At 43.6% G+C, this 17,274-nt stretch overlaps 1 protein-coding gene across 1 annotated transcript in view; it reads right to left on the bottom strand.

The window, feature by feature from the left end:
- The window catches only part of ETV6 (ETS variant transcription factor 6), a 139,943-nt gene that overhangs the window by 79,745 nt on the left and 42,924 nt on the right, over positions 1-17,274 (bottom strand). Inside the window, exon 2 of the mRNA XM_074901799.1 lies at positions 12,603-12,732. Within this exon, the coding sequence (XP_074757900.1) occupies positions 12,603-12,732 (130 nt within the window). The remainder of the gene's footprint in view (positions 1-12,602; positions 12,733-17,274) is intronic.

The following is a 17,274-nucleotide window of genomic DNA, read 5'->3' as shown; positions in this document are numbered from 1 at the left end:
GAAGTATGACACAGAAAAAAAAAAGGGGAACAAAGAAGTATCTGTGTACAGAGGGGTTTTTCTGACAAAACGCCTTCACTGAAGCATGGAGAGGAAGCGAAAGCCAGCAAGGAGGTTAAAAATTGAAGGAGACAGATTGCTTGGAAGAAATCAGAACGAAAGAGAGAATAGGAAGGAGGAACTTATACACATAAAGGGAGATTTCCCCCACTAGGAAATACACCAGGACCCACTCAAGCGGCAGAACTGAAATGAGTAACTGGTTTGTGGACCGGCAGGGACCAGGGCTACTTCCTTCTGCACTACAGCAAAGGAGGAAGTAGAAAGGGAGAAATTCTCAGTATTGCATAAAAACCGAAGAGGCACAGTTGTTCCTTCATGTCTCTTCCCCCAAACATTGGTCAAATAAGTAGAAGCACAGAACAAATCTACACACACATATATTCTGGATAAAATTGTGGGAGCTGCTGAAGTCAGTGAGACAACTCCTATTTCTTTCAGTGGGTCCAGAAGGTCACACTTTTTTTTCACACTGCAAACATCTATTAAGCTGGCTCAACAAACCATTTCTGGTTCAGCCCCAACATTTCCACCTAGGACCTGTGCAATTTTACTCATGAGGGTTGATCCCCAGTTGAGCTTTCTGAACCCTCCTTTGCCACCACTATTTTTGTTGTTAGTGCCCAAGGTGGCAGGACCATGAGCTCTGGAGTCTGTACGGAGGGAGGGTTTAAATATCACAGAATCTCTCTGCTGGCTTGAGTTGATGGAAATGTTCTTTAAAGCTCAGCATCAAAGCATTCACTTTATAAGCTGCAAGCCTTGGTTCTTGTGCCAGCAGCGACTTCTCTCCATAATTAATTAATACCGTATTAATTGTGCATGTTCCACGGGCCTGTTGAGGAGGTGTGGCAAGGCCTGCACACGCAGATCAACTTTCCCAGTGCAGCCAAGAGAGGAGCACAGGAGGGAGAAAGAAAAACCCCTTCAGGTACCTACAAAGGAAAACAAGAGTACAAGCGATGTGCTCAGGGCTACGCAACCAACGTTTGAGGAGGGGCAGGCGCTGAGCCCTGCCATGGCATTTCAGTGAACAACGAACGACAAGGGCAAGGAGGGATCTTCCACCAGCTGCACCCTTGTGCAATCTGTTCGGCTCTGGGCCAGCTGGGAGCACAACCAGCGGGCCAAGAGGAGGGGCCCACGGCAGCTGAGTGCCCTTGTGGGGAGGATTTGGCCACAAGTCATAAGATCCTGTGAAATTGCTGGAAGGAGAAAAGGGGAGGAGGGAGGAGGAAAAGGGAGATTATTTGACCTTCTCTCTGCTGTGCTGGGCCTCAGCTCTCCACTGACTCCCAGCACCGAGGAAGCGGCACTCTCACCTTTCCAGAGGCTTTGGCCATGGTGCAGCTGGTGCTGAGCATGGCAGAGAGCCCGCCGTGGGCACCTCACACACCACCACCCCCCCCCCCGGAAAACCAGGGGAGCACTCACACCAGGAACAAGTGAGAAAAGAAGATGCCCAAACCACTAACGCCTCCTGTGAGAGCCTGTCCCCAGACATGCCTCAGGATTTGGCAGGGGACTCCTGCCCCCCTGCAAGCAGACCCACACACCCTTCCCTGCCATAGGACAGAAACCAAGGTCTAACTAAGGTCTAAGTGGTAATCAAGGTGATTTACGAAGCAGACTCATCCTCTATAAAACAATCAAGCTAGTGGACACGTGTATATTTTCAACTGAACGACAGGTACAGCTGGCCTGAAATCTAACCTGCAGAGACATTTTTCAGACTAACTCTTGCACCAAATTTATTCATCTCCATAAATTTTTGCATTGGTAAACAATTATTTGTTCTTCTAAAGGCACTGTGCATTTGGCATTGTTAAAAAGTACAAAAAAAAGCAGGACTGGCAAAGGAAAATTTGAGCAAGAGTCCAAAGTGAAAGACGTGAAATTAAAAATACATGAAACAGAACCATAAGAAGGGCAGAGATAACACAGAAAATTCACAAGGTTTATAAAGTAACTGCACAAAATTGTCCCAGCAAGTTACTTTTAGAAGAAAGGGAATTTGTGTCTAACTATGAAATTGCTACAGCACATCCACAGTAAACATGAAAAAATGCAGTTGAAGATCATGCTACTTATTCCAAGATGACAAAGCACCTTAAACTATATATAGAAAGAGAAGCACTAAAATACAGGCACATAGCAAAAGCATTATGAGTTCTGCTTAAAGCAGGTAATACTTTTCCCTCATGAGGAAGGCATAATGCAATTTATGTTTGCCATATAAAACGGAGCTGTTTTTTCTTTTACAGCGTCGTGAGAAGGATGAGCAGAAATAAACAGACATCTAAACTTTACATAATTAAACGTACAGATGCAGATTAAAATCTTAATTTGTTGATCTGGAGAGCCAACGGGTGCCAAACCTGAGACTCTTATCCTACACTGTTCCCTTCTTTCAACAGTTTGAAAGAAAGGCTAAACAAATCTCCCTACATTTTTAAAAAATAAAAAGGTAGCTATTTATAGCTGCATTTATTGGAGCTGTTTCCTTATCAGGAAGTATGTAGCTGGGAATTACTGTCTGCCTACATCGGAAATTCTTTCAGGGATACAAAAACCCAAAAAGGAAATTTCCCTTCAAAAATATTCTGTGTTTTTTTGCTGCTGGTGGGTTTAAAATAAAATGTCAGCACTCTGACCAGGTCACAGCCCCTTCGGGAGGTTTGTTCTGCAGACAAGAAGCTTTAAGACACCTGAGGGAAACAAAAGAATGCTTCTGGGGAACTGAAAGAGGGAGAACGCAGAGAACATATTAATAAGTTAAGAAAATAAACCTTTTTTGCAGAATGCTGAGATAGTGCAATTTCGTTACCAGCATTATAGTATTTTCCTCTGAAACGAGTGTGTTCCTACAGCCTATCCTTACCAGAAAGAACCTGCAAAATTTATCACTCTGGCAAAGAGCTGACTCTCACAGTGCTGACTACAACTGGTTTGTTGAGACCAGGTTTTAGACTAGGTCTTCACTGTGCTCAGTACAGTTGTCAGACCCTCCTGACCGGGCCGTCGCCCGATTCACCGCTCCCTCCTCCACCCCCAGGGCATGCCCAGGGGTGTATAATCCAAAAGCCAGCGAAACTACCACTCTTCCTTTGAGAAGGGAGTATGTAATGCCAAAAGCCCCCATTGGGATACCATCCCCTTCTGCATGTCACAGCACCAGGACAGGGCAGAGGCCACACAGGACATGGGTACAATAGTGCTTGCTTGAGGGGGAGAGCCAGTTTTTTGTATGGGGTCTGGTGCTACAAGTAACTCTGGGACTTGAATAATGAATCTCCGACTACAAGGATCCGCTCAGTAAACTCTCAAATAGGAACACTTCCACTGTCTCCAAATTAAACTCCTGTAACTGAAGAATTTTGCCACAGAGTCCCTTGTCCTGCCTCTCCACTGACTGCAGAACACCTCATACTATGCCTGCAGACTCCAAAGGCAGGAGGAATACATTGGTTAATCATTAGAGACATTAATTTCATTTTAACTTGTCACGGTATAATTTAACATTTTCATTTTCTGGTCTGTATAATTGCCACAGAGCTACTTGACCCTGCTGCCAGTGCAGAATGGACACTTTTTTAAGTGGGATACAAAAGTCTATGGAGATCAAAACCAGACAGACATATGCAGGAAATAATGCAGGGTGCTTAGGGCTATTTCCAGGGTATGATTTTTATGCATAAAAACTCATAAACGAAGATTTGGAGCTGAGCGAGTCCTAATACTCTGACTCTAGGAAGCCAATCAATGGTGACTGTTTATTAACTCACAACATCACCAACCATATGCCTATTAAATGTATAAATAACTCATAACTTCTTGAACTGAAGGATCACTGCTACATTAACAGCAGCGTGCTAGTCCTGCACAAAGCAGTTTACATGAGGAGTGAGCAAATTCAAACATATTCATCCCATAAAAGACAGACAGCACACAAGCATCCACAACAGTGGAACGGCTGATGCACAAGTACTTCCCCCTCCCAAGTATCTTTGGAAAATGATCTTGAGCAGAGGCTCTTGGCTGAGTTGTTGGACTGGGCCTCCAAACCTGGATGGAATCATTTTATCAAAAATTTCTTGAACGAACTTATAACTCATGTAGTCCTTCTGCTCTAGCAGTAAAATGGAGAGTTGTAAAATGGGTGTAAAATCCCGTTTAATGGAGATTTCATCAGGCTGTATTTATTAAGCACCAGGAGTGCCAGCACAGAAGAGAGAAGACATACAACTACAGCAGCAGGAAACCCACCCTCTCATAAAGGGCATCAAATAATTGTTTTTCTCTGCGTGTGTATACACATGGCCTGTTACATTAATCCCTGGTACCTTGAAGCTGCAAGGGGGTTTCTCCTCACACAGTTTGTGCCCCTCTCAGTGCTGGACAGTGGTGCTCTCTTCCAACGTTCAGAGGCTGAGCTCTGTTTTTCATTAGGGGAATGGACATCGCATGCATGCTATGTTGTTTCCGCAGGGTTTTCTACCACACTTGTGTTTTGTTGCAAGGCGCTTACCACACAATGGTTTGTTATTGTGGAGTTGTTAGTCATGGCTTACACACAGTTTCTCTTCTGTGTTTTCTTTAATTGTAGGGCTATTTATGAACGCTGGGTTCTTTACATTAATTTTATTTCTTTAAAAAAAAAAAAAAAAAGAATGTGGAAGCATTTGTAACAAATGAAAAATTAAACAGACACATTTGGGATGGAAAGAGAAAAGCAAGCTAATTTTAGATTCACTGATCTTGACAGCGTCCCTTTAAGACAAAGCTAAAAATGCTTCAAACCCAGCAATACCATAAATGTCCTGCTGCTTTTGCTTCTTATTCCTCCCCACACTTTCCAGGGGAATTCCACAAGGGATCGGCTTGATCCCAGATTAAAGCGACATGACTCCCTTTCCCTTCTGAATAGAGGTGAGTCCATGTTTTGAAGATTTTAAAACCCTAAAGTAAAGCTTTCCAGGAGGGTAAAAAGACTGGCTTAGCATCACTGGGACTCCCACACTGCTGGCTCTCCGTGCCCTGAAGCACAGGTCTCTCGCCCTCCCACCCCAGGACTGCTTTGCAAATTCCCACTGGGGCAAGAAGGATCTCATCCCTCCACACACTTCCACGGGGGACTGCCAGCGCAGGAGACCGCTGTGTTAACTCTGTCTGGCTAACAGCCAGGTACATTTTAAAAAATAATTTAAAAAAAAAAAAACAAAACCACTTGACTAAAATGCTCTCTCAAGGAGCAGAAACCAACTCAGCACTGGCCCTTTATGACCAGTTTTTTCACACTTAACCCAGATGCCTCTGTCACAGTCACCAGGCAGCAGTAAGGATCTAACAGATTTAGGGTTCAACTCAACAGCTGTTTATATCAAGGGTGACAACTGAGGTGGCCCTGAGTCACCCCGATGCAAACCCAGTGACAAGGGGCTCCATTTCCCACAGGTGATGAACAAAGACCGTGCCAGAAAAACATAAACCTGGATTTTCCTGATCCAAAGGCCACAGCTTTCCCAGCTGGATCAGTAATGAGCTTTCGCTCTTCCCAGTCCAACATATTCCAGATAAAGCTCTTTCAAGTAAAATAGTAGCATCTACATTGCGCCCAGCCATGGTGCAAGAGTGAATTTGAGACTGAGCTTCCCACCCATCCAAATTGCCTGTCTGTGTGATCGCTTCAAAGCTGGCCTGAGATTCACTGTAAGCAACACCCAGGAGGCAGGCTGGAGTAGATGAGTTAAATTCAGATGAGCGCCTGAGGCTGCCTGTGGAAGAGGCCACCCTAGGTAAGAGACAGGCACAATCGATGTCTCCCTGGCTCGTGATTTTCATCCTATTTGCCTAACAACTGGATGTAACTCACAGTCATGATGGAGCCAGGCCCAGTCACTTCGCTAGAGTTGACCGAAGTAATGGTCACTGAGGCTGACAGGATGGTTGGCTGGGATTCTCCCAGCCCAGCCAGCCTGTCAGTAGATTATTATGAGTTATGAATTGAAAGACCAGGAGGCATTCATTACTGCACAGATGGGCCCCATCCTGCATAGCTCACAGTGTAAACGTGTAAGAAAAGCCCATGGTGGAAGATTGAAGATGCAATATCATGAAGATTAAATACTGCAAGCACTCAGGTGGTTGGAAGCAGTGCCACTGTCCTGGCTTAAATTTTTTTTGTAGTAGTAGGTTGGGATTGGTTAGGACTAGCTACCCAGAGAGAGAATGAAGTACAAGATGAAAAGCAGATTAGGAGGAAAGGCAAGTATATAAAGTACAGTAAGAGGGAGGAACGAGGCTTAAGTGGCCATAACGTCAAAGAAGAGCAAAGAGGGGGCTGGAAGAAGCCAATCATCCAAGAAAGAGGTCAGTCCAGATCCCACTAAAATCAGTGGGAATTTATGCACTCATTTCAGTGGGACCAGGATTACTCTCCAAGCCATTAACTTGACATTCTGGCCACCTCTCACAGTCCCTTTGTCTTATGCAGCTTTTATTTTATTTTCCCTGTATGTGCGTCAGTCAGTTTTGTTCCACAAAGATCCTTCCAAAGCAAATATTTTTATTGCTTGCTGCTCTAAATGTGGCTTAGGGTGAAGGGCTTTTTTTCCCGTCTCACTACATACTTTCAGTTCAATGCATTGAATATTCTAGTAACTAAATAACAATATGCTTAATGCTTCAAAGTGGCTTTCCAGCTGCTAGCCAAAATTGTAGAATAATTAACAGGTGCCAAAGGATTAATAAAAGGAGCAGCATAATTAATAGACACTATACAGAAAAAATGGATCCTTGGCAACCCTGACAGTGTTGTTGTTTCCTCCTCCTTCTCTTAATTGTTTCCTGCATTCCTTTAAAATAAAAAAAAAAAAGAAAAAGAAAGAAAGAAAGGAAGAAAACTGGTGCCCTTAAAACACAAATGATGCATATAAGCAACAATGTGTGATGAGGAAAGAGAAACTTGTAATAAACTGCTTTCAGGTCTGATAAATACCTTAGTTTAAAGAACCTGACCATCTGAGAGCCCAACTGCCTGGCTTGCCCTACTGCTCATGTCCACACTGGGGCTTTCGTGCAGAATGTGATGCAGCTACGGTCACAGAGATGTCAAACCAATACAGAGCCACTGGACTGGTCCCCACCAAATCAAATACCAATATAAATAGGTATGCAGAAGGATGCCTATGAAACAGTGACTAAAATTTAAAGTCTTTAATATAATCATTGTAGAAAACTAAACAATCTTCCCTTCTGTCCTCCTTAATGAGGGCAGCAGAACAGAGTAATTACAAGGGACACGGAGATCCTAAAATAAAAAATGTGATCTCGCTAGCTGGATGTAACCAGGTCTGGATACTCTGAAGTTCATCCAAATCAGCTGTAGCCTGGAACATATCTCAAACTAGAAAGCAAAAGATCAGAACCTAAGCCTATATTTGAAACAAGAAGTCCTCAAACGATTCTACAAATAAGTTTTTAGCTTCCCCCACCACAATAACCCCCCAAAAAGTGAGCACGGTCAAGACAAGACTCCTGCAGTTCCAATGTAAAAGCTCTCTTCTAAGAGGTGATGCATTTATCCTGACGTCTAGGGTGTGCAATTTTACTCTTGAACATCAGTGCAGACTGTTGGGGATTCAGAAAAAGGCAACAGCAAGAAAAACTAGTTGCTTAGTTGCCAAGAATAATCGCTTTATGTGTACAGAAAAGTATGTGCAGTGTGCCTTGCTATGACAATGGGCTGCAGGCATATGAAGGATACTATAGAAAGAAGAGTAATTAGTTCTGAGGAAGAAATGAACTCTTGTTCATCCCTGCATCAATAGAAAACACTGTGAAATCTTTGCCCATGAGATCTATCTCCCTAAACAAACACACACACGTTCCCAAGGGAAGATGCCCTTCAGAGATAAAAATCAGACTGTCCAAGTTGACAGAAATGTGCAAGGGGGAACGCTGCTGCACAGGATCTGATCATGGAACAAGTCCTTTTTCAGCACTGAGATTTTTGCATCTCTCGTTGAAGAAGTTTTATGTTGAAGGAGACAAAGAAAACCATGAAGCCTTTAGTACGTATTTACAGTTGCTGTTGTAGAAGGCTAACCAACTGATTTTCATCTTGCATATTACAAAAAAGGAAAAAGCTATTTTCTCTCTGATTCAGAGCATATTAATAGGCACAGGGAAGGGTTCTCATAGCCATCTCTTCAATGCTGTATCCTCTACAGTTCCAATAACTTTTTACCACAAGGTATTGGCCACTGCACAAAACAAGTAACTAATGACATCGTACCAGACAAGACAGGAAGATTGGTTTTAATAAAAATTTAAAAAAACCCCAAACAAACAAAACTAACTTTCTCTCTGTGGCAATATGGAGGAAGTTTCCTCAGAGATAAAGGGTACACAGATAGTTTCAGAGGACTTCCATCCATCTCAGCATTCTTCCTTATCACAGTATCTGGGCAATCGCTGTACTAATTTTCAAACCTCTTGACATGAGTCTTTGCACTCGTGTTTTCTTTCATTTTACAGTGGGGAAACTAAAACAAGATGTCCAAGGTCACAGAAGGCACCAAGGGCAGAGCCTTGCGGGAGAGCTGAACCTGCTTCTCTCGAATCCTCAGTAAACAACTCCCTGGAAGTATTCAAGGCCGTGTTGGATGAGGTTTTTTGACCTGGGCTAGTGGAAGGTGTCCCTGCCCATGGCAGGGGGGTTGGAGCTAGATGATCTTTAAGGTCCCTTCCAACCCAAACCATGCTATCATTTTCCAAACACTCCTTTCATCTGACATTAGTGTAGTCTAGTGGAGATCAGGTATGCTGCAAAGCTACCACCACATACACACCAGGGACAAGGAGTGAACTGGAGATCACTGTACTTTCTGACTACACACCTAAAATAGAGGAAAGCATATCCTCCAGCTGCCTGCTGATAGTTTGTTTTACAATGCCCCCAATACTCAGTTAAGAAGTGGATGTTAGGCAAACAGCTATGTTCAACGGTAGGGGTCCCTTACAGAGAAGTACAGCATCAGAGAAAGGTGTGTATTATGAGAAAATGGTTCTCTCACCATCCCAGAGCTTTAAAGTTAAGACTGATGACACTGTGCTTCTATACTATAGGAATAGGGCAGGCTGGGAAGAAAGCAGCTAATTCAAACAAGAAAGGCTATGTGAGAAGGGAAAAGACCTTTCAGACCATCCCCAGAAAAGGGGTTTCCTCTATATATTTCTAGCTGTCTGGACCAAAGAGGAGGAGTTCTCTGCATGCTTGTAGCAAAGAGGGATCTGCATTCCACCCTTCTAAACTTTGCACTTCTCCATTTTCCAGTCTCTGGATCAAATCAGCTCGGCACAGATCAGACCCTTTTGTCCACCAAACAGTGAGAAATAATTTATTGTACCAAAGGAAATTGTTCTACCAATTGTTCTGATACTATTGGCTGTTGGTGCCTTCAGAGTGCTCTTAAACATTAGAAACAGTGAAATTTCTAATAGGAAGGCATAAAACACTGTCTGAATCCACAGAGTGCACTTCATGTTCCATCTGAAACATTTGTTTAGTTTCACCTCTGCTTGGGCAAACTCCTGTTTTCAGCTGCACCTGTAATACAGCTCCTGAATTTGCAAGTTGGCAGAAATGAAGATGTACAGTTTAGGACTGAACTCTGCCTTTATTCTGGTAAATGCCACCAGAATGTCATGAAAACAGAGAATGGGGAAAGCTATCAGCTCTGTGAATAACTGAAGAAACTTATATCTCCCTGTTGCACTGGAACAAGTGAGGGTTGAAAGAAGTTATTACAGTTCACCTAATCAACAAAAACAACAATAAGGCTAGAAAGAAACAAAAATCTCAGACCTAGAAGACCCTCAGACTTTGCAGATTTAAACCCAATCTTCACGTGCAGTACTACAGCCTGAACTAGAAATTAGCTACTGACTTGTAAGGCAGTTTGGATTTAGGACCAAAGCCATGTCTCAGACACATATCTTAAAAAAAAAAAAAAGTCCATGCAGAAACTGCAAAATCCCATGCTAATACCACTTAAACCTCATGACCCGAGATCCAAAAGGTTCTTAGTTATTTCTATACCTGCTGTTAGGAAGATTACTCCTGGAATATGATCTTCAGATCTGTTGTCCTCACTTTAAGAGGGATGTCTGAAGTGGGAAACAGTTCACGGAGATGAGACAAACAGAATTTGAAATCTGGAAGCTTTACAGGAAGATTGACAGCCTTAAGAACCTCTCTTCCTATCCCGTTTAGCCAAGAAAAGGTTAAGAAGTGACTTTATCTAAAAGCACCTATATCAGGAGTAGTCTTTTGACAATATTTAGCAGGAAAGGAGATAATGAGATCTAATAGTTGGAAACTGAAGCTTGACTAATTCAAACTATAAATAGGGCACTTAAAAAAAAGCAAATAAGGAGGGTAATTAAGAAGAACATCTAGAGATCTTAAATCCTCCCCATCACTGAAGTCTTTACATTAAAAGCTGAAATCTTTCTGCATAAGATGCTGTAGCTCAGTTACTGGACTTAAACACAGGATACTGAGTGAAGTTCTGTAACTCAAGTTATATCAGAGACTGTTTTAGGAATTCAGAACGGTCGTTTCTGGCCTAGCTGTGAAACTGTATACTTCAAACAGTGGTTCTAACAGTGTTTGGGTCAATACTTAGTGAATGCTGAACTACAAAATACTATACTGCCAGGGACTACAATGTAAACGTGCACCATGTTGTTTATGACCCAAGAGATTAACTCTGTGGAAGACTTTTCCACAAATATTTAATCATTAATTGTCTGTGTTCTTACTCTACAAGTCAGACTGGTGTGGAAATACTAATAGGAAAGAAGCCTCCTTGCAAGCTTAAAAAGGTGCCAATCAAAAGAAAAGAAAAACCACAACAAAAATCAAGGTGAACTGTTGGATCACACTTGAAATACTAGATAAAAAGTCTTCACTGAGAGGAAGCTTTATAAGCTTCACACTACCTAGCATGCTGACTAGCCGATGGGAAGGAAGCAGGTAGTAAACACAGTGCCTCACCCCTTCCAGTATGAAGGGTCTCTGCCTTCCTGCCTTGTGCATCTGTCAGACTCAGTGGTAACTGGAAAGTTAAAAAAAAACAAATAAATCTCCAGCCTTAAAAGTACCAGTGGGAAAAAGGACTGCTGGAGAAGAACTGCTTCTGTGTTGGGTTTTTTGTGTCTTAAGTTTTGGGCAAAGATTAGAAATGCCCTGTAACATGACGACAAGTGCTCCCTGGGCTGGGGAAACGGGCCAACAGCCACATGCATGGGCAAGCAGGGTCTGGGAGCTCACAGACACTCGGGCAGTGACCAGACACGATCAGAAATGTCACAGCACCAGCTCCCATTCCCATGAGAAAGCACAGAAAAGGTACAACCTGGGCTACGCTGCAGCACAGGCAGAAGACAGTAAGAGGCAGCAGCAAGCAAAAACAGGACCACGCAGAACACAGCATGGGCAAGATGTGATGTGGCGCAGAGCAACTCGGTGGCCAGCAAGGGAGCGAGCATGGGATTACAGAAGCGCTGGGAGCACAGTTTGCCTCCAGAAAAGGAGTGTGCCTGGAAAACAGCTGAGGACAGGAATGAGAATGTCTTGTGATAAACGTGGACTTTCTCCCCTCTCCGAAATCCCAAGCCCGTTTGTGAGATGGCAATGCACAAAGTTACAGTTGCTCCTGGCCCTGTTGCTCCTTGTAGCTCAAGTTCCCCAGGAATGTAACACCTGACAGAAGTTTACTCAAAACCTCTTGATTTACATCAGAACCGCTTCCCCTCCAAAAAGGAAAATTCCACTCTTCCTTGACCCCATCCTATCTCACTAATTCACCTCTCATTGGCCAACAGCCCTTGGCCTTTCCTATTCCTCAGACATTAAATCATCTCAGCAAGGAAGCGACTGGCTCTCGCCTTGCCCCCAGCTCCAGTTTTGTTCCAATGTCAGTGATATGCCCTTCCTCCTTTGCAGCATCCTTTTGTGCACAGCTAAGCTCATTCTTCCTCCTTTCCCACTGCCTCTGTCAGCACACATGCTCTGTAGTAGAGAACCTGGGCACCAGGAGTATTTAATACTGAGACCCATAACAACCTCAGTAATACCCATAGCACTTCACCAACCACAGTTTGTGAAACTCTGACCTTGTGTCACAGCACACCGCTGAGCAATTCCTATACTGTGGAAGGAAATACAGCATTTCCCATCAAAATAAAACATCTGCATTTGTGCCTGTCATGAGAAATAAGCCAAATACTTGACATGGGCTACAGGGCATGGGGGAGAGGGATATAATATACTGTATTTAAGAGTAGTTTCCTATGGTTAAGAAGAATATTTAGCAAAATAAAACCAGCTAGAGCTTTAAAAAAGAAAAAAAAAAAAAGGAGTCTGAAGCCAGGGGGCTTCCCTGCTCTCTCCCATAAAAATAGAAACAGCTCCACAGCCCGCCCCACACCCTCCACAATCCAAGAAGGTAAGAAGCCTCCACGCTGACACTCACGCAGGTGTGCTGGCAGTCTGATGGTGTCTTCCTCCATCCTGATCGCTCGAGGCACTGGGACATGTAGTGGTGACGAGGAAGTGTAATTTGGTACCGGGCTCACTGGAGGTGTGTACGAAATTCTTTCCTGCTGTTAAAAAGAAAGAGGGAGGGGAGGGAGAGAGAAAGAGAGAGGACAACGTGAACTTTGGAACAGAGGTGTGAAACCCAGGCAGGGGAAGGGGAAGTGGGTGGAAGGAAGGAAGCGTGGGTGCGTGAAGGGGGCGAGCAGCACTGGCGATGCTCCCGGCTGCCCAACGAGCCGTGGGGCACAGCGCACTTCGCTGCGCGGGCAACGTGCTGCCTGGCGCTTCAGCCAGGGGCCAAACAGCTTTTAGGGTGACAGGTATAATTTGCAAAAAGGTCCATGAAGTTTCCAAAGGTCTTCTCAGAAATTAGTCGAGGGAGGAAAGGGAAGTGACACACAAGTGGGGAGATTCTGAGGGTTTTATGTCAGTGAAAATCTGACAGCAATTCCACGATACGTGCATGAGTACAGTTACAGAAAGTGCCCAAACCACTTCATCTTGTGCTCACAAATCAGTCATGATCTAAGCAAGTTTATTAAGTATTTAACACTCCACTCCTTCACAGCATTTTAAAGACGTTAAGCAATTCGTTTTGTCTTTGCTGCAGAAAACCACACTCGATCACTAAAAACTCTATTTACCATTGAGTAACGTCATACTTTCTTTTTCTTGCCTAAACTAGTTACTAGCACTTTCTTTGAAGTAGTTTAACTTGCAACCAAGTAACTCAGCATACAGTGAGCAGCTACGCAAGGACAGTCAAATAGAGTTAAAGGGCAATTTGCTGCATTAGTTTCATAATTGTCACTGTTAGGTTTTTATTTCTGAAAACGTCTGCCAAGAACTTTAAGGCTGAAATTTCATCTGATCTGATGGGAAAATTCTTCCATATTCTAAGCCTGTACTCCAATCAGAGCACAAATTATATCCTTTGTAAATAAACATAGCCACAATTTTACAGGAGCATTAAAAAAAAAAAATCATTATCATATGCTTCCTGGAAGGCAATGCGTGTTATTCCCCCAAAATGTGCTGCTGACATTTAGTGATGGCCGTGCAAACAGTGTGGATTTACATCCACATACATACAGAAGCAAAAGGAGCTACCTTCATTTCTGAGCATTTGCAGGAGAGTACGTGTGTAGCTCCCCACCCTGACCCTGATCTCTGGCAGACGGAAAAGACAAATTTGGTGCTGGAGCAAGAGAAGGTTAATTATTTCCATTATGAAACACAACATTATCACAGCCATGTGACAGGGAACTAGACTGAGGCTGACAGAGGCACCTGCAGAATGTAATGCTCGCACCCTCACCACCAAAGGGAAGGAGAGGTTTGCACATCAGTAGATAACAACTGAGTGTACCAAAGCAGGTAGATGAGGTGACACGTCCAAAAAAAAATGGGACATGGAGCACCTAGGAAGTCTTGCATCTCTCAGTCGCCACGTCAAAGCAAGCCCGGTTCATCCTGGCACAAGGTGCTGCTTAGCAGCTGGCTGCTCAGGAGCTCATGAGAACCAGAAGTTTCACCTCAATGTCTGCAGTCCCACCACTATACTACAGCCACCACTGCTAACAGTCGTGGTAGAGAAGACTGATGGCACGTGGAGAATAAACTATTCTAACTATTCTGGTGTAGATGGAGGGGGAAGACAGGCCCGGTTCACTCCACCATCACTGTTATTTCTGTGTGGCTTTCAGCTCAGTAGTTCTGAACCAAAAATTGTTCAATCTTATGTTCCAGTCTCCCACAAAGCCCTTGAACATCTTACTGTGTCCACTCAGCTTCTTTTGACTCATCATCATCCAAGCAACAGCAATCCATTAGCTCACACAAATTTAGTTTTTCTTAGTTAACAAACAAGGATGTTCACTGAGACGTGGTGAAAGACGCACCTGTGGAGCTACAAAACATTATTCTGCTTTCAACTTATGCAACTCCTTCCCTGACCCGAAACGGCTGACTCTACGCTTCACGTTCCCGCAGGACGCGGCTCTCTGTGCCCATTCTGGCTGCCCAGTTGCACCTTCTCACCACTGGTGCATCATCACCAGCGATTCGGGGCGAGACCAGCCGCTTCCCAGCGTTTCCTGCTGCGATCCACAGCTCAGATAATCGAAGCACACTGCAGCTGCTCATTTTGTTTATTGTATGAGATATTTATAAAAAGAGGAACGCTTCTGAAACACAGCCACACAGATGCTTGCCTCTGCAAACAGGCACTGGAGGATAGATGGGAGAACTCCTTTTCCTCCCTCCTGGAGAACATGGGGTCCAGTCCAAACTCAGGTTACATTTCACGCTCACAGAAATACTGAATCACTGCTGCAAAGACAAGGGCCTAAGTGGCTTCAAAGGGCCTCCTCACTGGCCAACAGCAGGAGGAAAGTGCAAGCAGAAAAAGAAATTAAATCCAGAACCCCATGCACTTCCCTCAACACCCAGGAGGTGCTGTATCAAACTAAGACGTTACACTTCCAATACCTGCTGCCTTTCTCTCTGCAGTGATCAACCTCCTAAAGGCATACGGTAACCTGATTTCTGGCAACGCAGTTTGAGATTTACTGTTATAAATAAATAAATGTGATTCAGTGCTTCCTAGCATTCGTAAGAACAGGACAGTAACAAAAAAGCAGTTGTGGAAATGCACAGTTACTCTTCCCTCACACCTTGGATGTCTACAGTAATGTGTGAATTGGTAATATTTGCAGAACACATTTTACAAGGCACAAAGGGGAGTCAGCTATCAGGCTCTTATAGTGCCTTTGAAATGCCCTCTTACTAATCCTGCATTTTTTTCCCTGCACCTTTAACCCAAATATCAATTTACAGACATTAGGTAAGTCTTTTTCTTTTTATTAGACACACGGACAACCTGAGTTACAGAAGGAGCAAAGCTCAAATGAGCAAAGTAATTTCAGAGTTAAGACGTCTTGAAAAAGAACAGCATGTGCCTCTCAAGGGCATTTAACGAGTGCATCCTGAAAGAGCAGCCCTTCTAACTGTCCTGGCCAGACTTCCAAAAGGTGTGGAACGGTAATAGAGGGAGGTTAAGGCACTGGGCTTGTGGAAAAATGAGCTTCATCCCTGTCTGCAGCATGAGTCAGTAACATGGCTGGAAGCAGAACTGCAAACATCAGTCCAGTTCTGCAACCTGCCATAGCTCTGTGCTTCAGCCACACGCAACCCCTGGCCTACACAGAGGCACGCATCCACGAGGTCACATTTGCTCCTCCAGGCTTTTTGAGGCTTTTTAGAGTCACACTTCCAGGAGGTACCTGTTGTGCTCAGACAACTGAGAATAGATTTGCTTTAATCTTCACAACTCCAGAACTGCCTAGTGCTCCTCTCTGTGGGAGCCATCAAACAAAAACATGGCTGGTATCTCATGCTTCTAAGGTTTGGTATCTCATGCCTCTAAGGTCATGCAACCAGATAGTCCACCACTAGGAATTTTTCTGAAAGAGTTTCCTGACCAGTCAGTTTAATATTTCCCTTTGCATTAAGGCCAAGAATTGATGGTTCAATGGTAGGCTTGGTCAAGCAACAGCTTGGAAGGATAGGTAGTGCTGCTAGCAGAGTCAGCACAAAGCTTGAGTGTAATTGAGCAAACAGCCTTGTGCAGCTTAGTCTACTGGTAAAAGAGTCTAAATCAATACACTTTTGGTGTGGTCCTTCAAGATCATTGGTGATGAGTGCTGGGAAAGTGTTTGCCATTACCACATTCCAGATTCCCCGCCTGCCAGGTGACTCTATAGATATATAAACCCACAAGTGACCAAACACTCAGCCCCAAACAACTGCCATCTACAAGCAACTTCAAAATAGCAGCTCCCTAGTATTTTGCCAGTAGCCACAATGAGGTGGATAAAACAGCTGGCATATTGCTTGCTGTCATCGGTTTTGAAAGGCTTCTTCAGCTCACAGTGAGTCAGGAAAGTTTCACCATGAAAATTTCACCTTGACTGCAATAGTTGAAGAGATGCATTAAGTCAGACTACATGAAGACCCTCCCTGGGGGTTATTCTAGTGGCTGGTGCTTCAACAGTGCCACCAAGACAATCAGCTCTGTGGAGAGTGGGTCACGCTTCCACCGACCTGATCTAGCCGAGAGAGACAGACTGAAACACGTGGTTAAGAATCAAGACAAGCTATGGTTTTGTTCTCTTTGTACTAGAAAAGTACAAAATACTAAATATCCAGGTGCTGAGAAAGCCTTAGATCAAACCATCCTGTCTAAAAAAGGAAGGTAACTCAAAAGCTTGTATTGATCATGTCTATCCAGTAGGAGTGTACATAACAGCTGACTAGACTCCCAAAGCCAAAGCACACACTAATTTCAGTTAGAAGAACTGAGGTAGATTCTTCAGAGGTAAAGTCTACCTGAACAATCAGAGAATTCTGTCAGGAACATAATCAATATTTCTAAAATACTAACAATTTTTAAAATTTCAAAAACACAAAATTAAATTTGTAGTCACCTTTTAAAAAAAAAAAAAAAGTCTAACAGTTGAGGATGAGTGAAGCTGCAAGTAAAAATAGCTTCATGCTTTTGCTAAAATCACGCCCTTCTAAACTCCAAGGCAGCAGCCTTCATCGTG

The sequence above is a fragment of the Athene noctua genome, chromosome 3 (assembly GCF_965140245.1).
Source record: "Athene noctua chromosome 3, bAthNoc1.hap1.1, whole genome shotgun sequence".
NCBI classification, from domain to species: domain Eukaryota; kingdom Metazoa; phylum Chordata; class Aves; order Strigiformes; family Strigidae; genus Athene; species Athene noctua.
This window is presented reverse-complemented; position numbering and strand designations above follow the sequence as displayed.